Source organism: Aplidium turbinatum, chromosome 13, assembly GCF_918807975.1.
Source record: "Aplidium turbinatum chromosome 13, kaAplTurb1.1, whole genome shotgun sequence".
NCBI classification, from domain to species: Eukaryota; Metazoa; Chordata; class Ascidiacea; order Aplousobranchia; family Polyclinidae; genus Aplidium; species Aplidium turbinatum.
In genome coordinates this window covers 14,608,974-14,635,511 of record NC_137484.1, presented here as the reverse complement: position 1 = coordinate 14,635,511, position 26,538 = coordinate 14,608,974, and the positions used below count along the sequence as shown (strand labels likewise).

The window sequence follows — 26,538 nt, the reverse complement described above, 5'->3', positions numbered from 1 at the left end:
TTTTTCATCATTCATGATCAATTGATCATCACTTTAATATCATGCTCAAATAATAATTAATGCAAATTCCTGAACTTATCAGTTATCAATCTCTATTCTGTGGTTTTGCCATTTTTTTGTTGTTGTTGGTTTTGTTACCGTTCAGCTTTTTCACTGCTGTTGTTTTCCTACAAAAAAAAAATTAAATTGAATGGTCCTCAATAATAATTGAGCAAATTCAACTGAGACTGCGTGGGTGTTTGGAGAACAATGCGATAACTCAGACCACAAAGGAGCAACTAGAGTATAGACCAATATAAAGAAATCTAAGTGACTACATTCAGAAAAGTGCCTCGAAAAATTTCAATCTAAGCGAGGTGCCAAGCTTGCTAAATTGCCACAACCTAGAACCTACAAAACCTATCTCGAAAAGACCGCTACGATGACGTCATGTTTCGATTAGACCAATCAAAATTTAGATTTTACGCTAAATATGTTTTCATAGAAATCTGACAGCAAGCCAAACGGGTCCCACGATTGACCCGGAAAACTACATCAATGATGAACTTACAAACAGTGCACGGGAAAAAACAACAAAAATAAAAGTTGGAAAAACCACATTGAAATTTTTAGGCCCAAAAATATGAAATGATTTACCTTGAGAAATAGTTGGGGCTACAAGTATTAAAACTTTCAACAAAAAAAAAATTATTATATGAATGAACTTGGTTCGTGACTGTTTTTATTGTTACAACATTGACGATTGTTTCGGATTGAACATTGTTGGTAGCAGCTTACTACATGGGCCTACTACTCACCAACTGGTGCTATGTAGCCTACTATTCCTACTTATTAATGGCTGCAATCTTATTAAATGTACTCAAGTCGGCCTATAAACTGACTGATTTTGTTAAATTATGAAGTTACGAACTACGATAGGCCTTCTTTTAGTGTTTTTGCTTCGTCCTTTATGCTAGCAGTTCCCAGTTGTTGTTTTTGCATACCGTCGGTGTTTTTTTCTCTTCTTTGTTTTTTTTCTCGTAGCCTACTGCTTTTGTAGGGCATGATATTTTTTGAGGTTTGAATAAAACCACATGAATTCACTTTTTTGTTTACATTATTACGGAACCTATGCTTATCTTGTTTGCAACGTAATGCCGATGCTTTACATTAAAAACATGGGAAGCAGCTGACTCGATTACTGATATAGTCTTTCGCTGCTTCCTGCCTGTTGTTTTTTGTTTTTTTATTATATTTATCCTGCATTGCGGGAAAGCGGACTTGAGCGCTATGCATCGGTCTACGCCTTACGACGTACACCTGACCCACGCTGTAGCCGACTGCAATGTATGTTTCCGGTTGTCTACTCTATTTATGACTTAAATTTGGTAGGCTACTACCCTGTCTACTACTACTGTCTACTACCCATTAGCCTACTCGAAATCGATCACTGGGTAGCCTAGAGGCAATTATCGTAAAGTTTTTTGCCCAGAGAAACAACAGCAAGTGCGGGTGGCTGGAGTCGAACATGCAGGCTCTCGACCAGTGGCGTAGCCAGAAAAAATTTTTGGGGGGGGCCAATTATTTGATGAATTGAAGAGAACGACAAAATGTTTGATTTAAGACATCACCACCTGATGTGCAGTGGCGCATCCTGGTGGGTTAATCAAGGGAAGCAATAAAGCTGGCGGGGGGGTTAGAGTGTGCCGAAGGCACGCGTATTCTAGGGGGGTCCGGGGGCATGCTCCCCCGGAAAATTTTTGCAAAATTTCACTTAAATAATGGATTATAACGCTTTCTGGAAACACTTTCAGGGCAATATTTGTATGAAACTTATTAGCAGATAAACAGCTATTAACTTATTAAAGGTAGCTTTTATCTACACACAAACGGGCAAAAACTGCGGCTAAAATTAGAGAACACAAAAAACTCAGCTACACAAAAACCCTACAGAGTAAGCGATTCTGAATTGCTTCCACAGATTAGTTAAAAGAAGCGTAAATCGCGTAAACTTTGCGCGATTTACGATTTGCAAAATTTATTGGTGTCTTTTTGTGTGTCTAAAACAGAGGTGACGAACCTGCGGCCCGCGGGCCGCATGCGGCCCGTCAAAGAATTTTGTGCGGCCCGTAAACAATTTGACAATCGCTCATGCGTTAAAGACAAAAGACATCTCAAAGCTGTTTTATGCCTTCACTGGTACACCTTTCCTTTGCTATTTTCTTGCCCTAAAGTCCAGTGGTTCCCAACCGGGGGAGAATTCCCCACTAGGGGAAAAATTTTCAGGGGGAATTTGGTTTTAGGATTGTAAACCTTTTAAGCCTAGTAAGTTGGCCTAGATTAGAGCGTTAAAGAGGAAATTATTATTAGATTAACTCCCGATTATTTAAGTGCACTGACAATCTGACATGGATGCAATCCATCACGTAGGCCTACTCCTTTTTCATTTAAATACTGGATGGCTTTCATGAGGAAACGTAACCAAACGAGTGTTTGAGCTCATAGACAAGCTTAAATTATTTTTTGACTTTTAAATAAAATTGAAATTTGTTTGTGGATTGCTGAATGATGACAGATGGATTAGATTCCTTTCTTATTTGGTTGATATGTTTGGTCCATTGAATAAACTAAATCTGAAAATGCAAGGGAAAACACCAATATACGGTATATATTCAATTGCCATCTCTGTTTAAAGCAGATTGCTCATCAACATGGGTTATCTGTATCCATGAGCCATTGACATATTTATACAATGGAAATTTACAAACTGTAGGCTACTGCTTCCATGATGGTTCAAGGAAGGTTGGAAGAGAGTGATTGATTTATGTCATCGTCATTTGGAGATTGTCGGTACTAGAAGGCTCTGCTGTCTTCTTCGCGAGGGGAGTACGTTTTGTCTGGCCTCTACATTTCGACCAGGCTGGTTTGGGTGGCCCTTCCAGGAGTAGATACCAGTACCGTTCAGCATTTAAAGATGCTTTGGAAGCTTTCACCAGCAAGCTTGATAATAATTGAAAGAGAAAAGTTAGAATGAACAATTGAACATGTTCCCATGTTTAAAGAATTATCATTGGTGCTGGTTGTTGATGGCAAAGAACAAGTTCTTCCAGAGTTGGAAAAAGAATTGACTTTGCAACATCTCACAGCATTAGAATTAGAACTGGAATTCATTCGATATTTTCCTAAAATTTATGACGATGAGCTTGATTTAATACAAAATTCATTCACATTGCTGGTGGAAAAACTTCTCGATAAATTGCAGGATGAAGTTTTAGAACTCAAAACGGATTCTTGCGCAACAGACTTATTCAGAAAGATATCAATCACTGGATTTTGGCCATTGATGTGTAATTCCTATCCCAAAGTGGCAGAGAAAGCTACTCGAAGTATCCTTCCATTTGCTTCCACTTATCTATGCGAATCAGATTTTTCAACTCTTGCAAATGAAAACAAAACAAAGAAACAGATTAGACGTGGAGAATGATAATCGTTGTGCTCTTTCCAATACTCTTCCACGACATTCATGAGTTATCGAAAAAAAATCACAAGATTCACACAGACTGTTAAATGCATTGACTCTTAGAATTTTGAATGCCTATTCTTTGAATAAAATACTTTTCAGCTACGTTCTTCTTTAATTAAATTATTTTAGTTTGAAAAGGAATATTACCAGCTAAAAAGGTTATTACTAGTGAAAGTTTAGTTTATCTTCCAAAACTTAGATTAAAATATTAATGTAAACGAGTTTTTAACAAACTAAATTTATAGGGGGGGGGGGGGGATTTAGATTTGAATATCGACCAAAAGGGCCCACCAGGTAAAAAAGGTTGGCAACCACTGCCCTAAACACTAACTTTCAGGGTTTAAAGTTAAAAAATAGGAAAGTTATAAGGTAAAGGTGTCGTCGTCGTCGTGTGAGCGTCTGGGGCCGAGGGTCTATCCTTTTACCACCCCAGATTCACGATGTTCCCGGACTAAGGTGTGGTGTGTAAAGGTGTGAAAACACTATTTACCAATTTTGGTCGATTCCAATCTATGACGTCATGGAATTTTGACGATTAAAAAGTTGTGTGGCCCGATAACTCATGTGTAATTGACAAAGTGGCCCGCGACAGCAAAAAGGTTCGTCACCCCTGGTCTAAAACAAGTCCTGGGGGGTGTTAATAGCCAGATGTCTTGGAAAACAATATAAATTTATACAAATTATATTATATTTTCAACAAAGGGTTCAACTTCGGAATCCAAACTTTGAAAATTTGGGGGGGCTATGGCCCCGTTCGCCCCCCCCTGGCTACGCCTATGCTCTCGACTGCGAGCCCAACGCGCTAACCACTCGGCCACTTGTTGAATATATTTGTACCGGTTTGTATTTGTAGCTTTCGCAGCAGACAAAACAAAACGTCTCTCTCTCACAGAAGTTTAAAACATGCATGCGATGGAGATTTGGAGGTTAAGTAAATGAAAATAAATTAAGATGAACACCTGTATAAGCACACATAGTTCCCGTCGAATTATCTATAAGTTAGATCAAATTACTCATAAACCTGACTGAACTACATAGGCCTATAAGTCACATTAAATTACTGTTACGGCCAATCTCTGTAGAAATCAAACGTCATATAAAACCGTTCAGGTCTACTGAATCTTACGTCATGGAAATTCCTAAAACATGAGCAGAGATTGCACCATCGTTCGTAAGACTTGTATCACACCTGTTGAGAATTACTTCACAATGCATATGGATTATTGCGTCACATAACTGCGTACGTGAGTTTGAGATATTGCCAAGTATTCTGATCATTCGTAAAATTGTTGCTTAAAGTTAGTCGCAAATTTCGCTTAGTGCTGCTAGCTGGACAAAATTTCCGTCTTTTAACTAAGTAGTTTGTTCTGTAGTGACAAGTTTTAGAGGTGTACGGTGTTGCATCCCACTTTCGACAGCCAGGTGGCTAATTTTACAGAAATACAATTTTGAATAGACGTTTCAAAGGAGTGTTTCTTTCGGTCATTACATTCAGACGAACGGATTCGGGAATCTTATGTTACAATTTTCCCACGAAGAGATTATGGTTTACCGCTGTGACCAATTACCTATAGGCTAAGTCCGACATAATTTGTATTTTGTATGTTGTTTGATGTAACCTGCATAATATTGCAAAAAAAAGGGATAAATTGATATTGATAGTCAAACAAAAAAGTAGAGAAATATCCGAATTCGATAGCCTCCCAAAAAAGTAGAGAAATATCCGATTTCGACAGCTTCCCAAAAAAGTAGAGAAATATCCGATTTCAATAGCCTCCCAAAAAAGTAGAGAATAAAGAATAAGCTAATCGATATTAAACGCAACTAAAAAAAAAATACTTATTAAGTATCTGATTTTATACTGCCTACCAGTATTCCCTTTCTGCTCAATCATGCATAACTTCAATATCGAATAGCGATTTGGAACCGAGCCTACTTGCGAGTTGCAACCCTGCCTGCATGGTATTGTTTTAGTTTGATATTTTGCGTGATTACCGGTACTGTTAAAAATTTGAATTTCATGGACTTTGTGTCTATGCAAATAAATACTGTAAAATAAATAATTTGTTTTCTTTTTTTTGAATGTTCAGTGTTCATACAGCGTACATATTAAAAAATGGCCCCTTAAATTAGGTTTTTATATAATTGGTCACAGCGGTAAACCATAATCTCTTCGTGGGAAAATTGTAACGTAAGATTCCCAAATCCGTTCGTCTGCATGCAATGACCCAAAAATAAACACACTTTCGAAACGTCTATTCAAAAGTGTATTCCAGTAAAATTAGCCCGAGGCTATCGAAAACGAGGGGGTGCAACGTCTACACCACTTAAACTGTCACTACAATACAGATTAATTGGATAAAAGACGGAACTTTTGTCCAGCTAGCAAGCACTAAGCCAACAGTTAAATGTGCGGCCAACTTTCAAACAATCATTTTACGAATGACCAGAATAGATATCAATATCTCAAATTCACGTAGAAAGTAACTGTGACGCAATAAATGAAAGACAATTATGAAGTCATTCCAACAGGTGTTTAAGCTGATGTAATATTTCCTGTTTAAACAGGCCCAAACAGGTCCAAACAGGTCTTATGAACGATGGTGCAATTTTGGCACATGCTTTAGGAATTTCCATGACGTAATATTCAGTAGACTTGAACGGTTTTTATATGACGTTTGATTTGGTGAAAATTGTCGGGAACAATAATATCCTAATAGCCTAGGTCACGCGGACCCGCGATAGAAAAGAGGTTGCGCACCCTGGTTTTATAACGTATCTAAAGATATTATGCTTAGGCTACTTCAAGCGCAATCGAATCAGGTTGAGCCCTGTCGTTCAAGCTATAGTCAAGCACTTTGAAGGGTCCGTTCAAGGGACCAGGCTTGGCTAAACAAAAAGCATTCTAAAACTTAAGATTGTTGTAAATATCTTCCGCTGGCCAGAAATACTGCAACTTAAGCCTACCGTTCATTTTCATTAATAGATCACATCGTTAACCATCATGGCTGTAGTCAGTGGTACGTGGCATAAAAGTCTAAGTATTGGAGATATTTCATGTGCAAGGTAAGCGAAGCAAGTGCTACATATTGTAATAAAAAATTTTACTAACCCTATTGCAGTAGCCTATTATAGCCTATAGCCACACTATCTGTGATGTATTCTTACTCTGTGGAAACTGATTTGCCATAGACCAAATTGTAATAAATTACTGAGGCATAAATGTTTCAGAGTCCATCACTCCGTAAGCCTGACAGAAGACAGCGCTTATCTTTTCGGAGGGTCATGTACAACCAAGTCAGGAGATGTAAGTTGTCTTTAAATGGAGAAGGTTAACAGAAGGGGGTTCTCCAACGTAACCCTGGCTTAGGCTATTCCGCTATATAGTATATAGTGGCTGGAGTTATAAGCTCATGAAGGAGTTATAAAAAATAATGCATTAGAATAGATCAACAGGTAGCCTAAATAGCCTACACTTATTTTCGACAGCCTATATGTGCATGGATAGCGGAGATATCTTAACGCTCGGAAACAATATTATATAGGCCTACCCTGTCAAGTAGGCTATCAACACTAACAATATTTGTCTTTAAATTTAGCACATTCATCAATAAATTATTCACTGATAGGCCTAATCTTTTTTTGTCCCAAAACAAGGCTGAAAATTAAAAACGGTTACAAGACGCACGGTAAAATATTTGTATAAGGTTTTTCCTTTCAACAAGAAGGTTGATTGATTGTGGAAATCGTAGTCCTCGGACGATGAAACACTCTTATAAGCTTGGTCCTGATAGTTTCGCTTAGGAAAGCCCATAACGCACTTGCAGGCTGTAATTGTAGAGTGTGAAAGCTTTGGAACACTGATACAGATCTAAGTAACCAAGATTGACAAAATTCAGTATTAACTTGTTGTTTAACTGAAGTTGTCCAAAATTCATTCACTAAGCCAGTGGTTCCCAACTCATGGGTCGCGACCCAAAAATGGGTCGCCTGATAATTTTTTTGGGTCGCTTGTTTTTCAGGCATATTGCATCTTGGGCGAACAAAATAACAATAAAAAAATTTAAAACGTGATGAGATCGATCACAAAACTGGAAAATATAAACACAAGTCATGAAGCGTTTCATGTCGAGACATCGGAAAGCTTTCTAGCATGATCGTAGTGCAAGAAGTTTTAACAATTTTCGCTTTTGTTATTGTTATTATTATTATTAAATGTAAACCCAACAAAAATTTCAGTCTCAAACATAAATTAACTTGACAAAGTTACGGGTGCACTATATGTCACGAACGCTATGTCGGACAAACTATGACAAAGTTTTCCACACGTTGGACCACGCATAGTCTGGTGTGGTAGAACGCATCAAAGACAAAACCCCAAGTGCTGTATGGACTCACTGCTTTCTCCACAGTGAGGCCTTTGCTGCAAAAAAGCTGTCTCAAGAGCTGCACGAAGTGTTGAATGATGTAAAGTGTGTAAACTTCATCAAAACAAGTCCATTAAATCGGCATTTGTTTTCGTCTTTGTGGATTCTGATTATTATCAAGCATTGCTGTTGCACACAGAAGTGCGATAGTTGTCACGAGGTCGTGTCCTGAAGCGAGTTTGTAATTTGCAAGAGGAGATTGCTATCTTCCTGAAGCAACAGAACTGTGTGAGATTAGCCGAGAAGTTTTTGCAAGAAGATATCAAGGCAAAAGTTGCTTACCTTGCCGATATATTTGACTCTCTGAATTCTCTAAATTTATATATGCAAGGCAACGATTTTACGGTGATTGATCGCGATCGCACTCAAATTCTAGAAAAGTTATGTCACCAGAGATGAGTACGATATATTTCCTCAGCTAACGCAATATATCTGTGGCAATGAAGTTGATATTAAGCAAACGATAATTAGACACCTGAAACAGTTTGCCAAAAAGTTTGTGCACTACTATGGAGAATCTCTAACACTTAATAACCAAAATGATTGGATAATTGATCCATTTGTTGGAAAAGATCTGCCTCAACTTTCCATCCATGTTGCAGAACAGTTTATGAACACAACGACAGAAGTAGCAAACCGTATTTCTTTTGCGTTCTTCAAAAACAAATACCCCAAAGATTCTGCAAACATCCACTTTTGGGCTTCCATGTACAAAGTGTATCCCACAGTTTCACAACTAGGGATTCAAAAACAGATTACATTTGCAACAACTTGGCTTTGTAAGATTGGATTTAGCGCCATGTGTGTATTGTATAAGATGATAGCACGGAAATTAGAAGGCGAATTGCTATGGCAAAAACAGCTGTGACATCACTTAGGCTACAACAGTGTGGAAACAGAAGTCAATTGGTAAAAACACAAAATTAAGATTGCTGAGAACTCTCGTTTTCCCAATTGCCACATATGGATGTGAAATTTGGACATGCAAAAAACGTGACATTAAAAAGTTAAAAAGTTTTGAAACGTGGTGTCACAGAAGACTATTACGCATCAGCTGGATGGAAAGAAAAACAAATGAATTTGTTTCCCAACAAATAAACGATAAATGGAGTCTGATTAATAACATTAACCTCAGAAAATTGAGATATTTCGGACACATAGCAAGAAGCAACTCGTTGGAAAATTCAATGTTGACTGGGATGGTGCAAGGCAAACGAACAAAAGGACGACAAAAAATGAAATATTTTGACAATATCAAGCAAATTACAGGAATAAAAAGCATACCGGAAACACTAATAAAAACAAAGGACAGAACAAAATGGAGGCAGTTCATAAGGGAGATCACAGCTGATCAAACATGATCAATCTGTTGAAGAAGAAGAAGTGTATTGAAAACTGAACAGCGAAACCGGCTGGAAGTTAAAGCCGACATGCGGCTATGACTAAGCAAAATAACGCCTCGATTTTAAAAACTCACCGACAGCAAGCCAGCACAGCTATCTCATTAGTGATTGGATAAACATATTATTTTCGGAAAAAGTTATTGCTTTTGTAGTGCTGTTTGTTTGCAACACAATCTTGTATGGCTTTTAAAATATTACGACAATTTGCTTGGGTCGCAAGATTTTACCGAACTGATTTTTCTTTTTAAATGGGTCGCCTTAAAAACGAGTTGGGAACCACTGCACTAAGCTATATAGGCTGGATGCCGCTGAATAGAGCTTTCCCGTAAGTGCGATTGTTTGAGCGCACAACCCACGAGTTGAACCATTGCTGCTTAGGCCTAATCTTGACGTTTCTTTTTTTACAATGTCGATAAAGAAAGAATTAGGATACCGTACGTGATTTTTTAGTCGCCGCTTTAAAATAATTGAACATATATAAATCAGCTTTTCGGAAAGCTAAATCACTTTCTTTGAAGAACTTTAACATAAAATAGTAGGCTACTGTAATCAGTGGCGTAACCTACGCATGGGGGAACATTGGGCCATGCCCCCCTTCAAAAATGTTAATATTTTAGAGTTTTTGTGATTGTGTAGTGCAAACATGTTTGTTTAAGGGTGGTCTTGGGTAGAAGGGTGGCATTAACCGCTCCTCATACTTCTCGGGGGGGGGGGGGCAGTGGGGCACTGTTGTTTAGGGGTCCACTCATTTCCATTTGTTCAATGTTTAAAACAAAAAATGTTGTAAATGTTATCTACAGAAGCTCAATATTATAGACCTAGCTTAAATTACGCAAGGCCCTATTTACAGCTTTCAAATACCAGTTAGTGGGACCTCATCTCTGTTTAGGGGCCTAACCTTATTCATATTTAGTTGATGCATCTTTTTTCGACATTTTAATATAAACAATGTCACTATATAGCCTATTGCAAAAAAATCTCTATATTTTATAGCTTAGGTTGCATCCATCGGGTTTATATTGTTGATCATCATTTGGAATGTCTATTTTAAATCAGGGAAACCAGTAGGCCTAAATCTATGTTATTTCGTTAAATTTACTGAAGAAATAATACTACGCTCTCGCTTTCTTGGAAATGTGTTTCAACGGTTGATAGCATAATTAAGACTTGCCCAAAATTAAATAAGTCAGTCTGATGTTTTTTACCCGAATTCACAACTTATGGTTTGAAAACCATATTAGATACGATACCTTTCTAAAAAGTAGAGGCCCACTAAGCTTAGTAAATTTCGGTGGGAGGGGGAAGGGGGGCGAGATGGTGCTCTCACACGGCCCTGTAGGGTAGACTTTCTTTTTTGTTATATATATTCAGAGTGCGATAATTTTTGTTTAAAGTACCGTAATAAATTGCATTCGATATTTAAACTTTCACAAAGAGGTTCGATTTATACTCATACTGTAGGACAGGGGTGTGCAACGTGCGGCCCGCGGGCCAAATGCGGCCCGCGAAGAAAAATTGTGCGGCCCACGAAGATGTACCAATTTTGAATTGTGCGCGGCCCGCGAAACGTGTTTATAATTTAGTTTAGTCTGATAGGCCTACGTTTGAACAATTCATTGTGGAATGGATTATTGTAGCCTACTGTAGATTTAGCACCTTCTGTTAATCATTTTAGAAATCTCCCACCGGTGACCGCAAATCCATTGTATTTAATCATTTGGAACGTAAAAATGTATGGTCACATAAAATGCTTTATGAACAAATTCCGACTTTGGAAAGCTCACATAAGACTGAAAATGTTTCCACTTTCCATCTTTGAGAGACTATGGAATGCATCCTGAGAAGAAAACTGAATTTGCAGACCAACTTGAAAAATTGTTGTATGAATTTTTGGCTCGTTTCAAGGACTTCAAATCTCATGAACATTTGTTTGGTATATTCTCTTCGCCATTCAAGACAGACATTCACAAAGCACCAGCTGATATCCAACTTGAACTGATTGATCTTCAAGGAAAAACGGATTTGAAAGCAAAGTAGCCTATTCATAAATGAATCTTGGCGATTTTTACCGAAAACATCTTAAACAAGGTAACTTTCCACATTTGAAAAAACTCATGGCTTCAAAAATGGCTCTTTTTGGCTTAACGTATTTGTGCTAACAATTTTTTTCTAAAATGGTTGTCATAAAAGTTCCCTATCGATCGGTTCTGACAGACGGACATTTGGAAAGTGGACTTCGAATTGCGAGCACTTCCATTAAAGTAAATTGGGAAAAAGCTTTCGGAAAAAAAACAGCTGCAAATTTCTCACTGAACTGAAAATAAAGTCGGTGTGACAATAAATTTGAATAGCAGTTTTCTTTAGAAAATTATGCGTCTTGACTTATTATATCTGCAAAGAGATAACCCCTAATAACGCCATAAGAATAATAAGAACAACAAAAAAAATACGTTTTTTTTTCCTACAACTACTTGTTCCCGACAATTTTCACCAAATCAAACGTCATATAAAAACCGTTCAAGTCTACTGAATATTACGTCATGGAAATTCCTAAAACATGAGCCAAAATTGCACCAGCGTTAATAAGACTTGTGTCAGACCTGTTTAAATCTGTTTGGACCTGTTTGGGCCTGTTTAAACATGAATGCATTGGTTCACTAGCTCGAACACCTGTTGAATGACTTCATAATTGTTTTTCATTATTGCGTCACAGTACTGCATACGTGAATTTGAGATATTGATATCTATTCTGGTCATTCGTAAAATGATTGCTTGAAAGTTGGCCGCTCATTTAACTGTTGGCTTAGTGCTTGCTAGCTGGACAAAAGTTCCGTCTTTTATCCAATTAATCTGTATTGTAGTGACAGTTTTTTTAGAGGTGTAGGCGTTACACCTATTTTCGATAGCCTCGGGCTAATTTTACTGGAATACACTGTTTGAATAGACGTTTCGAAAGTGTGTTTATTTTTGGGTCATTGCATGCAGACGAACGGATTTGGGAATCTTACGTTACAATTTTCCCACGAAGAGATTATGGTTTACCGCTGTGACCATAAAAAATAAAAGACGATTCTCTGTCTAGTGTTTGGCACAGAAGCACTTGAAGGCAAAAAAAAATAAAAGACGATTCTCTGTCTAGTGTTTGGCACAGAAGCACTTAGAAGCAAAAAATAAAAGACGAAGTTAGTTAGTTGGTAGGCCAAGAAGCACTTAGAAGCAAAGAAATAATAAAAGAAGATCTTATTGGTTGGTAGTCTAAAGAAGTAAAGAAAAGTAAAGACATTTCTTCTCAGTTTGGTACAGAAGAAAAATAACTTTGACATTTATTGGCAAGAAAGAAGATTAAAGGCAATCCATCTGTGCTTGAAGATTCAAGTGGAAGAATCCAAGCAAGTTTTGTGGACGTTTGGACTTCACATACTCGTACAGCTACGGTATCGTGCATTTAAATTCTTTTTTGTATTTTTTACGGTCTTTGCAGTTAAGTTTTTTATAACTACTGTAATTTTGTGTGTTTGTGTAACTTAATTTTTTAATTGTTAAATTTAGCCCTAACATTTAATATGTCTACACTCGGTGGCGACAAGGACTCGACCGCCGTCGACTCGACTGAGTTTAAGCCTGATGATGTTCTTTGCGGTCGGGCAGGCCATTCTGGGGAGGGACCCATTAACGATGAGGCTAAGTCAGTTCGAGAGGCCCGGCATCTTAGACGGGATATTTTGACTCAAATTGGGAAACTTTCTGTAGCCCTAGGTTCTTTGAGTGATAAGCAGGAACTGTTAATTTTTAGATCTAAGTTATCTACTTTAGAAGAGGAATTACGGCATTTCCATGCTCTTTTGAGTAAAATTGTTAACTCTGCAATCTTGGCAGAACTTCGTGATAGGGTAGATCCCGAATTTAACTCGTTAAAAAATAACTTTGAACAAAAAGAAAGTGAGTTCTCAGATATGTTGGATGCTGACATACATCCTGAGGATAGCGCCTCAAATGTAAGCACTAGGATGTCTAGGACTTCGTCTCGGATAGTGGCACAAATTAACCTGCAGCTAAGACGAGAGGAGCTCCAGATCCAAGCTGAGGCCGAAGCAAGAGCTGCTGAGGCCATCGCGAGAGCTGAGGCCATTCGAGCTGAGGCTGCCGCGAGAGCTGAGGCCGAAGCGAGAGCGGCTGAGGTCGCCGCGAGAGCTGCTGAGTTCGCACTCAAAGACGCTCAGTTGAGGGCTGAACAACGAAAAGAGGTAGTTTTAGCTGAATATCGATCAGAGGCGGGCTCCCGGCGTAGCTCTAGGAAGGGCTCTTCTAGGCATTCCAGAAGTGAACATCAATCACAGTTTAATTTACCTAACCTTTTCCAGACGCCTGTTCAATCTGTAAGTGGACCTGTACAATCCACATGTTTTCCAGCTGTTTCAGGAGGTCTCGGGGCCGCGGCTAAGGGTCTTCCGAAGGCTGTAGAGCCAAGGTCTGCAAATTACAACCGAAATCCTCCCCCAGAGCGTACAGGTCACGGGGCCGCCATTAGCAGTAATGCTTTGCCCCCTTCACAGTTTTCAGCGCCGCTAGTTTTTGATCGCCCAGCTAGGGGAAGGGAAGGTAATTTGATACACTTTTAACATTTTCGCCTGTTAACTGAAAATTACGTGACATAAACTATGGATTTTAAGCTGAAATGAAAGTCTAATCCCTTACACATTTTTTAAAAACATTTTCGCTTTTCTGTTTTTGTTACTTTTTTTTTAATTGAAATTTTAAAAACGTCACTCAAATGTATCAATTTACCTTCCACGGAAGGTAAATTGATACACCCGGAAGGTAATTTGATACAGTAAAACTAATACAGAAATCCCCTTTAACAGCAAAGCAATAAATGAAAATTTAATATGTGGTTGGCGTGCTTGGGTGCAAGGATGACTGTTGAGGCCTATGTGTGCAGCGAAGCTTCTGCAGCGGGATGGACATGGGAAGGATCATTGGCTGGAGTTCTTATTCAAGGGGGGTGGTTTGCGCTTTTCTCATTTTTTGACAGCAGATAGCGTGTAGGCCTATGAAAGCCTATATAATAGTCGTTTCCCAAAGTAGCAGGTCTTGTTAATAAAGAATAACTTATTTAAATCAACTAGATCAATGACAACATTTATTACAGTCACAAAAAGAATTTAATATACTGTATCAATTTACCTTCTCCACATGTATCAATTTACCTTTTTCAAAAAAAGTTATAAAATTCTGATTTTTGTATGCTTGAATGCACATTGCAGAAAAAACGTGACATGCCCTTGAAGCCTTATCAATGAACTGTCAAATGAGTTTGGTTTCATCTTTCAGGAACTTTTCTTTAATTTTCCAGGCGAAAATAATCATGAGTTAAAAATTTTACGAAAATACTCAAAAAACACACTTTTACAATTTTATGCCATAAAAGCACGAGTTAGCTGCATGGTGCAATTTTTGTAGGCATTATTTTCACAGATCTTCCACCTAATGACAATATTTTTGACTAATATTTTTTGTACATTTCTGTAGGGGGGGTGTATCAAATTACCTTCCGTATCAAATTACCTTCCCTTCCCCTACACGTAATTTGGGTGGTTGTGAGAGGCGTATCGTGTCTCCTGATTTTAACGTATGTGAGGATCGTGATCGGGCTGTGCATGTGACTGAGCCCACTCAGCCCATTAAGGGATATAGCTTGTCTTCTCCCGCTAAATCGAGTTCTCAACAGCAGGATTGCTTTTTTGAATACCAAAATAGTAGGACGTTCTTCGATAAGGCGGCCTTAATTGGTTACGATGGTAATAATATGCCATTTGTCTTCTTTAAAAATCGTGTTATGGCCTTGATGGCAGCTTCGCCCTTTAAGGGAACTCGTTTGACTTTGTTGCAAGCAGCTTGTGTTAGAACAGCTGCACAAACGATTGCTAATTTGGTTTCCGACACTCCTGGCTTGTCAGAGGAAGACAGGATAGAAATGTCGTTAGCTCGCTTGTCCCAACGTTTTGGAGTTCGTGGAGGTCTTTTCGCAGAACCAGAAATTAGAAAGTATCGCTATGGTAGCAAATTGACTTCGATCTCTTCCAGTGATTTGAAAGAGTTTAAAGATGAATTGTCGCAGTGTTTGCTTTACGCGAAAGCTTATGGTCAGCGTGATAAATTAGAAGGACGTTTTGTTTTGGATTTGGCTAAGCGACTCCCGTTTGACGCTAAGCAGCGTTATCTTGACTTTTTAGGTGATCAGTATGGTAGCACTGAGGAACCTACCTTTCAGAGTTTGTTTGATTTTGTAGTACGGGAGGAAACGCGCAAGTCGACTGATTTTAGCATTATGCTAATGGGCGATTCTGGTGAGTCGCAGCATTTTAAAAAGTTTGGCAAAGGAAAATTGCCTTCATGTCCGGTTAGGCAGACGTCTGTAAAACCCCATGATAATGTGATTTCAGGGAGTTCGCAGTACTCGACTGCTGTTGGCGCACCGCGCGGCGGTGTGGCCAGACGTAGTGACATACCGGCATGTTTTTGTTGTTCGTCACGTGGTCAAGTTGAATATCATTTTTTGTCTAATTGTAAAGAATTTTTGCGCTTGACACCTAAAGGTCGGAGAGATGTCATTGTGAAAGCTGGAAAATGCTTGAACTGTTTGCGCCAGCATATGGTTAAGGACTGTAATCATGCAAACAACTGTCGTCAGTGTGGGCCTAACAACGATAGGAAACACTATTTTCTTCTGCATGATTTTTATGTGACGTCACGTGATTCTCTGGATTCGGTCGGTAAAGATGATGCTGGTGCCAGAGTTCCTGTGCGTAATGTTAAGATTGGAAATGTTAAAGCAGCCTTTAACCGCGTTACTGCTGCTCGTGTTTTGAATCCAATGACTGGCAAATCGAAGTTGGTGTATTGTCAGCATGATCCTGGTTCGCAGTTGACCTTTGTTTCGAGTGACTTGGTGTGCGAACTTGGTCTTAAACCGTATGATAAAGCGTCGTTTAAAATGGATACTCTGGCTGGTCAGAAACCTACTTGTGCTGACCTTGTTAAACTCAACATCCAGTCGTTAGAGACTGATGAACTGTTTTGTGATATAACCTCGGTGGTTAACCCAGCTTGGGCTGACGATGTTAAAACTTTACCTCATAAACAAGATTTAAGTGGTTTCCGTCATTTTCATGACGTGAATATGTTTCATTTGAATGATTGTAGTACTGTAGATGTACTGATTGGCAATGACAACGCTTATTTGATGTGGGCAAAAGAAGAACGTGTTGGTGAAAATCGCAGTGAACCGCATGCTTTACTCACTCCTCTCGGTTGGTTGGCTTGTGGTGGTAAGTCACCCTTAGTTGAAAGCGTTGCTAAAGTGTGCAGAGTGCAGACGTCTTCAGAGTCGGATGTCATCTCTGGCTTTCAGCGTAAAATTGAGTCTCGTGATATGGAAATAGCAGACCTGAATAAAGTCATTCAGGATTTGACTTTGCAAAATGAAACCTGTGAATTGTCTCGCAATGATATTTTGGCTAGAGAACTTGTCGAACCGAATATTGAGTTGAAAGATGGTCGATTTGAGATACCTGTTCCGTTGAAGGAAGTTATTGATTTACCTAACAATTTTGTGTTGGCGTCAGATAGAGCTGCTGATTTAAAGAAGAAGGCTTTAAAACAATCTGAATTCCGAGGAACTTGTGTAAATGATGTAATGTCTTCTTGTCCTGAATTGTCTGACTTGTTAAACCCTCTGGCAGATGTCTTGGCTAGATTTCGGCTTGAAAGATTTGGTTTCATGGCTGATGTGACCAAATACTTTTTTCACATTTTGGACTCTTCAATTCGTAAGCCCAATTTTATTGAACTGCTTACGTACACAGGCAGTGCCGTTCGGATCGTGAACGAACGCCCTTTGGTACCTTTGAGTGACGACCCTAGGGATTTTACTGTCATCACCCCTGCCTCACTTTTGACCCCATACTTAGACCCATACTGTGCTGTTGGGCAACCACATGATCGTGACCAATTAAGAAGGGATTATCGGTTCAATTTGTCACTTTCTCAGCAGTTTTGGAATAAATGGATCGATTTTTACTTGCCAGGTCTTCAGGGCCGGAAAAAATGGCTAAAAATGGCCGAGAATTTGGAGCCTGGTCAACTTGTAGTGGTAGGTTCTCTCCAAGACATTGGTAAACGTGGGAAGTATCAACTTGGGAGGGTGCATGAGGTAGTTCCACAAATTAGGAAAGGGAAGCCTGTGGTTCGTAGAGCCAAAGTTGCCGTCTGCAACTATGATGAGAGTACGGGGAAAGTGAAAGTAGACTACGTGTTGAGGGATATTTCGTGCCTCGCCCCCGTAAAGAACACCTAAGTGTTAGGGTTTGAGCCTGGTTTTGTCTGCGGTGGCCGATACTTGTCTGAGCCCAGAACAGTCGGTTATTATCGCAACCATTGTATATAGCGTCATTTTTTGCGTGTAGCCTACCTATGGTACCAATTTCATGTATCGTCGTGTTTATTCCGTATTGTTGTTCATTCTTTGCATGCCCTTTGTATTTACGTATTAACTTAAACGTGAGTGATTCAAACAATTAGTGTATCATGTGTTTTTATTCATTGGCTCACAATTGTCGTCAATTCTTTTTAGTTATGCCATGTCAGACTGTCATAACTAGGGGCCGCTATGTTCCCGACAATTTTCACCAAATCAAACGTCATATAAAAACCGTTCAAGTCTACTGAATATTACGTCATGGAAATTCCTAAAACATGAGCCAAAATTGCACCAGCGTTAATAAGACTTGTGTCAGACCTGTTTAAATCTGTTTGGACCTGTTTGGGCCTGTTTAAACATGAATGCATTGGTTCACTAGCTCGAACACCTGTTGAATGACTTCATAATTGTTTTTCATTATTGCGTCACAGTACTGCATACGTGAATTTGAGATATTGATATCTATTCTGGTCATTCGTAAAATGATTGCTTGAAAGTTGGCCGCTCATTTAACTGTTGGCTTAGTGCTTGCTAGCTGGACAAAAGTTCCGTCTTTTATCCAATTAATCTGTATTGTAGTGACAGTTTTTTTAGAGGTGTAGGCGTTACACCTATTTTCGATAGCCTCGGGCTAATTTTACTGGAATACACTGTTTGAATAGACGTTTCGAAAGTGTGTTTATTTTTGGGTCATTGCATGCAGACGAACGGATTTGGGAATCTTACGTTACAATTTTCCCACGAAGAGATTATGGTTTACCGCTGTGACCACTACTAGAAACCATATGTTAAATAAACGTGCGGCCAGCGGTTTCACCCAGTTATTTATATATGGCCCTCCTGTAATAAAGGTTGCACACCCCTGCTGTAGGACATTGCCTGTTAATCGAACTATTACAGTTTTTACTTTTCCATTTAGGCCTACTATTATGCTTTTCATATTCACATATCTAATAATTCAATTCAAAAATATTACGCAAAGACCGTAAAAGTTTATATTTCATCAACAAATAGCCTTGGCTACCTTAAGCCTTGATCAAAGTATAAAGTATAGCATTAGACTACTCTTGATAAAAAAAAATGTCAAGTTATATTGAACAGTATGAACAGTTGAACACTCTCCTCCCCCAGTAACAAAACCCTGCGTACGCCACTGAACGTACGCTAAATACGTGTGGCTTATTGGATTGAGTAGCCTAAGCTCACTACGTCGTTAAGTTAAAACATTATATGCGACGTCAATAGTGTTCTATGATCTATCACATTTTTTTGTATTCAATACAAAATCTATCCAATTGAGTAAACTAGTTGCTGCAAACTAAAAAATTATCGTCAATGTAAGCTGAGTATGGTAGGCTAATGTTACATAATATGACTTAGGGTTAGCTACTGGTTATTATTGGCAAACGGGTGTTCTTTTAATTCGTTTTCGTTTCAATTTGAAAAAATTTCAAATCCCTTGAGGAAATCCTACCTACGCCATCAGTGACTGTTATAATAACGATGATTAAGCTAAATCTGTTTGTGGTCTTTCTTATTTCTGCTTTCAGTAAAACTTAGTCAAAACTATCTTCTTTTTCTGATTTCAGACACAATTGAAATATTTTAATGACCTCTACAAGATTTCAGGTAAGTAATTGCAGTTAAACAACTCACCGAGTTTAATTCCTACAAGTCAGCAGTTGTGAACTGAGCATTGAGCAAGCGACAACTGAGCTAGCAACATTTCAGCAAGTGGCTGAAGTTGGTAAATGATGATACTGAGTAAGTAGGCCTAACAACTGAGCAGGCCATATCTCAGCATGTCACAAGTCAGCAAGTTCAGTTTGGCAAGCGATGATCAAGAAAATCCGACGTGAGCACGTAAATCTCATTTGCTAACTTGGCAGTTACTAGGCTAGCTGAAATGTAAATTAAGACAAGAAATTTCGCTTCGAAATGAAATATTTTCGAAATTGTTTTCTATCATATTGTCTACCTTGAATAATCTGCAGCACATAGGCTAATTTCTTAGTTGTATTGCAGTTATCCAAGAAAATCTTTTGTGGGAAAAAATACAACCAAAAAGCTGTATTACTCCATTGCCACGGGATTGTCACTCTACGTGGTAAAATTTTATTTATTATTTGTTGATATGATCTTTATTTTCCTAAACATATAGGCTAAGTTAAATATTTCACAATCTTCTGGCGATTTCAAGATCACATGCTAAATTTTGCAGACGACGAAAATGATCTTCCCGGCTACTGTTAGACATGCCGCTTTTGTAGTAAGAGAGACAATGATCTCATGCAGAACGCAATTGTAACAGACCGACTGTCTAAGACTGGAAATGGTTTGCTTTAAATTTCCTTTTGTTGGTTTTGTTTCCGTAGGCTACACTATTTGTAACTTTATCATTGCTGACTTGCTGTTGTTTGCCGACAAAGAAAAAATAAATTAAATTGAAGTGTGCTCGTGTAAGCAAGAAACTACCATGTCGATAAAATGCAATCCTTTTAGCCTCCTCGTTCACGGGCATTTAGGCAATTACCAAAAGTTGAACAGAGAATGTCTAAGCTTCACATGAGCATTGAGCGTCTCTTCATGCAAGCATCAAGTAAAACGATAAAAACAACCGCTATTTGTGACACTGATAGAGCTATTTAGGGGCTGCAATGTAATTTATTCATCAGTAGCCTAAGTTAGGTTACGTGGGTTACGAAAGATGTGATGTCTTGTATTATATTTAGCGTATTATATTGGCTATGTATTTAACTAAATTACTAGAGCTGTATTTACACAGTTTCTCGGAAAACTATTTATACTTATTTGGCGGGAAAAATCAACTTATCAGTGATCAATGCTTTCCTGAAGTTTTTAGGTTTAGCATCGGTGAGTATGGCTTCATAAAACTTTGCAAATAAAAACTTATTATTAGTAGGCTAATATGATCAATATGATATACTTCTTCTTTTGTAAAATTGGTTGGTTTGGTTGGTTGGTTATGAATCTTTATCTTCGGACTGACAAAGCCTTGATTGGTTATTCCTGGTAGTTTCGCATATTGTAGAGGCTCTTGACACAGGGCCGGTTACCGAGATTGACAAAGTGAAGTTTCCGATTGTTGAAGTGTTGTTGCCGGGGAATTATTCCATCCATTAGGTGCCGCTGAATGGAGAGCAGTCCTTAGAATGCGTTGTTCAAGCGCACACCCCGAGAGTCGAACCAGCGCCGCGTGATTTTGAGCCGGGCGCGTAACCACTGATCTATCGGAAATTACAAAAGCTTGTCTTGGAAAGCAAAAATCATTGCCTTAATTTTTTTCTAAAATGATTGTGATAGTAGGCCCAGGCTACGGTAGTGTAATTTTTCCTTGTTATCGGTTTTGGAAACTGCTTCAACCCAATATTATTGCCACTCGTGATTCGTCTATCTTTTTCAAGATTTTTTTTGTCGCTATGGTATTAAACGTCTTATAAGAGAGAATGACATTTAAATTTTGTAACAGACTAACGGTGAAAAATAAATAAAAACTGAATTCAATGATATTTGATAAAGTTTAACAACGCAAAGCAACATAACATGTTTGAGAGAAAAAAAAACATTGTATTTACTGATATAGGCTAGTCTACAGTAATTTAACTTGAGTAATTCAATACAACCTTTTGGGTTTTCTCTAACAGAAGGGAAAAGTTTGCGCTCATCTTTGCTCACAAAATCAATTTATTGACTTCTTTGCATAAACCTCTAGGGCCGAAGTGAATTTTTAACGCAATATCTTTTCTTACAATATCCAGATGATCAAATATGGAGCAAGATCAGTACATCCGGGCCACCTCCTCGCGCGGTGGGATATTCAACTTCAACAGTAAAGAAGAAAATTTACATATTTGGAGGAATACTTAACGGCTTTTCAACGAATGATGTTTCCATTTTTAACTTAAGTAGGCTATGCTAAAATCAATTAATTACATTGTTGTTAAATATTGTTCTAGGAGTTGGTGTACAAGTCCCCCCCCCTTTGGTAACTCATGACAAACACATGACTCAACCAAACATATAGGGTGACACTACTTTACCTTTGCTTTACTGTTCACACACTTCAATCCACATGTTTTGGTCAATTCTTCTTTTTCATGAGTTGCCAAGGGGGGGGGGGGGGAGGGGAGGGGATTGTATACCAGCTCCTTGTTTTACAGTAAATATTCAAGTGGTTCAATCAAAATTCAAAGTTAGCCTGCTAAAGTATATTACGTTGTAACTTTTTTGACCAAATGTAGATGAACATGAATGGACTCCTATAAAGTGCACTGGGATGTTACCAGATCCTCGATGCGATCACGGATGTGAAGTAGTTAATGACATGATTTATATTTTTGGAGGATCTGGAACAGCAAACAAATACTTCGACGATTTATATCACTTGAACACGGGTAATGAAAGAAATGCATAGGCTAATAAAGATAACATGAAATCAACGATTTCCTTTTGGATGAAAGTAGCCTACAGTAGTCTCCATAAACATAGTAGGCCTATAGCCTATCTATAATAAGTTACATTGACTGATACAAACGCAAAAACGTCTAAGCTACTATTGCATCTTTTCGATCGATGTTGCGCTTTCTACGTGTTGAGCACCTTTTCACACTCTGTAGCAATTTGTGACCTACAACGTAATTTTAGAAGTCAAAAAAATTTTTTGCTGAGAAAGTCCTATTAAATAGTTTTTCTAGTTAATATCTAATATAATACTTTGAGGAACGAAATTTCCTCATTAAGCTATATTGATTGGTTGGTTTTTGAATCTTTATTCTCGGATTGACAAAGCCTTGACAGGTTATTCCTGGTAATTTCGAGTACTTGCAAAGGCTTTTGAGGCAAGGCCGGTTATCGAGGTTGACCGAGTGAAGCTTTCAGATTGTTGAAATGTTGTTGCCAGGGAAATTATTCCATCCATTAGGTGCCGCTGAGTGGAGAGCAGTCCTTAGAAAGCGTTGATCAAACTAGGGACAGTAGAACATCGGGATGCGCAACTACATCCGCTTTTAGCTTATTCGCAACACTAGAAGGGTTACGATTTTTTCTGATTTACAAAATAATGTACATTTTATAGGTTATATAAGAAGAAGGAAGTTGGTTTTAAAGTATTTTAATTTTTTTAGTTGAAAACAAGCGAGCAACAAAGCGTGAAAAAAATGTCAAATTGGCAATTGACCCTTCTAATGTTGGCGGAACAACGGAGTTGCGCGTCCCGGTATCTACCGTCCCTAGATCAAACGCACCTCCGAGAGTCTAACCAGCGCCGCTTAATCTTAAAGCTTCTTTGTTTACGAAGTTACGAGCTTAGCAACTGAGCTATCAGGGCGCTCGAAATATTCATTCAGTTGAATTCATTATGCTCATGTTTTTTCACTGAAGCATGAACATAGAATATTTTTACAATTTAATGTGGTTTATTTTAATTTAGTTACATTAGAATGGTCAAGAATAAAGAGTAAAAGCTTATCTCCATCAGCAAGAGCTGGACATTCGTTCGTAGCTCACAGAGATAAAGACATCTACTTATGGGGAGGCTGCAATATCTCCACAAAAGAAACACGTGAAAGTTCCCTTTACAAGTTTAGTCTTGGTGAGAAAATGGTCATAATCAGCAAAAAAATGGTTAAAGACAGAGTTTATAGCCTTCAGTTGTTTACAAAAACTACAATAGGTTGTCTTTTTGTCGACCATAGGCTAATATTATTTTTTCCTTAGATGAAGATAGGTTAATGAAGAGAAGCACTGCTTACGTAGTTGGTTCTGTTTTGGTTGGTTTGATGATGGTATGACATTTTAATGATGTCCTTTAACTTACTTTGTTGTCAATCATAGGCTACCGTACCTTTTAATAGAGCCAATTGCTTCTCTTCCGAAGTTACGATAGGCTGCAGACTTTCAATTGTAGTGTTGCTTGTCTTTCAAGGCAGTCAAAAAACCTTGCAGCATTAATTAAACCTATTGCAACCAAAACTGCAAACCTATACCATAGGCTATGTTCGATGCCGCAGATTTTCGCTACATAAGCTAATGAAAGGATAGCTTTGCTGCAACTGCTGATGCAATAAATAGCTAATAAGATTCGTGAAGTCGTTTAAGGAAAAAAATACAGAAAACGTGTGCTTCAACTAATTCAAAATTAATTTAACTTTCAGGAAGCAAAAAGTGGAAGCAGCCAGTGACAGCCGGCCTTTCCACTCCGAGAGAAATATTACGTGGTCACTGCGCGTTCATTCTACACAGCTCTATGTTCATAGTAGGAGGAATTGAAGCAAGTGGAGAAGTTGGGATGGAATCAGTTTACGCTTTACGTCTTATCAATCCATCAGTTCGACGATCCGTCTTGGAGCACATGCTCAACGATCTTTGCAAAGAGGTAAAGTTTTAAGCAAAACGATTGGAATGCTGAGTCATTATATAACTAGTTGTTAGATTGACCAAGCAAACTTTTATTATGCAATTTATTATTTCTTTACGTTATTTGGTTGGTTGGTTTTGAATGTTTATCCTCGGACTGACAAAGCCTTGATTGGTTATTCCTGGTAGTTTCGCATACATGTAGAGGCTCTTGACGCAGGGCCGGTTACAGAGATTGGCAAAGTGAAGTTTTCCGATTGTTGAAGCATTGTTGCCGCGGAATTATTCCATTCACTAGGTGCCGCTAAATGGAGAGCAGTCCTGAAATGCGTTGCTCAAGCGCACACCCCGAGAGTCGAACTAGCGCTGCGTGATCTTGAGTCGGGCGCGTAACCACTGAGCTAATGGGGCGGACAATCTTTTAACTTTAAAGCCTGTCCAACTCTCAGATAGGTTACATAGTGCTGCAACGGGAACGCTAAAACTACTCAAACATACATGTAACTTTTAGAGCAATTCCATATCGTGTTGGTTACCAACTGAGAAACCGAAAGTAAAATACAGCTACAAAAATGAAGACAAAGATGTGGAAACAAAAATCAATCAGTTTGCTTACTCATGTTTGGTGAGAAAACAACTCTTGGATTGGAATGCTATGATTGGTTTTATGTCAATAGCCTATTATTGCAATTGAAATGATAACTTTTCTAACATAAAACAAGTAACCTAGGGCTAAGCACGCCAGATCTGATTGGTATTTCGCTGCTGTCCTTGTCCAAATTATTTGTGTTTATTGTGTTTTGTGTATTTTCCAGCAGAAAACAATAAACTGAACTGATTGGCTAAATTTGAGATAAAATTTCCATTTTACCAACTGCTGTAGAGGTTTAAAGTTTTTAGTAGCCTATCTACGTCATATAGGACATAGGTCATAATCAAGAGAAAATACGCTGGACTTATCTTTCCAGAATTTAAGCAAAGTTCTTAACCATGCAGGAAGACACTCTTCCTCTCAACAGCCAGCTGATGAGCCCAAGTTTTCAAGAAGCTGGATCAATAGATGCACATAAAAGTCTATTTTATGCCGCACAAGTTGAACTCGCGCACGCAAAGCAAGCCTTTGAAAATAATAGAGCCGATCTTGTCAGGTAACTATGCCAAACTTAACCTTTTTATATACAAATTAACCAAGATAACAACAGAGAAGTGCAATCTCTATTAAACAAGCAGTTTTGATTGAATAAAAGGGCACTAGCAGTGTCAATGCAGCTATGTTTTTTGGTCAACTTTTGAAATCGTATTTTTGATTTTGTGGCGTACAAAAAAAAGGCTGGACAGATGAATGATTATTTTGTCTTCTACTGATTTACAATCTTTTAAAACTTTAAAATGCATTTTTTATTCTTAAGATTACTGGAACGGGAACGTTCACAAGTTGAAGAAATGGTTAAAAAGCACAAAAAGCAAAACGAGATGTGGTGGAACGAAAGAGTTCAAGAATGTGATGCAGAACGTGAAAAACTGAGGAAGGCATGGGTAAGGAAGTTGGTGTTTACTTTACAAGTCGAACATCCTATAACACAGATATTTCTTTTTTCTTCGAGAATGTTGCAATTGGGCCATATCCTTTTCAAATTGACTTTTTTCGGTCGTCACAAAATCAATTACTGATTTACATGGTCATTGGTCAACAGTGCATCGAAACAAAATTTCTTTTTTAGAAACAAATTGAAGTGGAACGAGCTGATTTGACTCAACAACAAGAAAAGTTGGAAGAAAAAGCAAAACAAGCTGCCAGGTTGCTTCAAGAGGTTGCGCTCGAATCCTTACAGTCTAACCAGACCCTTAAGCAATGCTAAGTTGTCATACAAACCTGCATATTGACTGGTTTACGCTAAATCTTCCGCCATCTGATAATAAAACTAGACAAGTTTCAAGTAAAAATGACATACAGTAGGTTATGTTGCCGTTTTGGAGCAATACCACGCATGTTTTACCCCCAAAAGATTGAGGTTACAGTAGGCTATCAGTATCGGTCGACGTCAATTTAGTCATAAGCCATTGTCGAGTTATTCTTGTCAAATAGGCTATTGTTAATATCTGAAATCATTTGTGAAGGTTTTCAACAAACAATTCAGTAGATTAGGCCTACGAAATATCGTATCGGTTTTTGGGACACTCTGTAACTTGCAAAAAACATCATAAAGCTGTAGTAAAGAACAAACAAAGCTACGAGTGATGTAGTTGCTCACTGCCGCATGTGTCAGGTCCGCAAACAATAGCATTGCTCCAAACTGTTTTAGGTACGTATCAAGAAAAAAACCCGATAGCTCAGTTAGTTAGGGCGTGACT

General features: G+C 38.3%; 1 protein-coding gene across 1 annotated transcript; it reads left to right on the top strand.

Annotated features, from left to right (window-relative positions):
- The first annotated feature begins 11,506 nt into the window (after positions 1-11,506).
- LOC145781676 (RING finger protein B-like) lies at positions 11,507-26,378 on the top strand. The gene is made up of 12 exons (XM_082593351.1): positions 11,507-11,593; positions 19,401-19,440; positions 19,837-19,918; positions 20,597-20,685; positions 21,591-21,737; positions 22,074-22,226; positions 23,261-23,422; positions 23,985-24,205; positions 24,698-24,811; positions 25,183-25,334; positions 25,596-25,722; positions 25,908-26,378. Exons 1-12 carry the CDS (start codon positions 11,507-11,509, stop codon positions 26,043-26,045), a joined length of 1,512 nt encoding a protein of 503 aa, XP_082449477.1. The 3' UTR covers positions 26,046-26,378.
- The last annotated feature ends 160 nt before the right edge of the window (positions 26,379-26,538 follow it).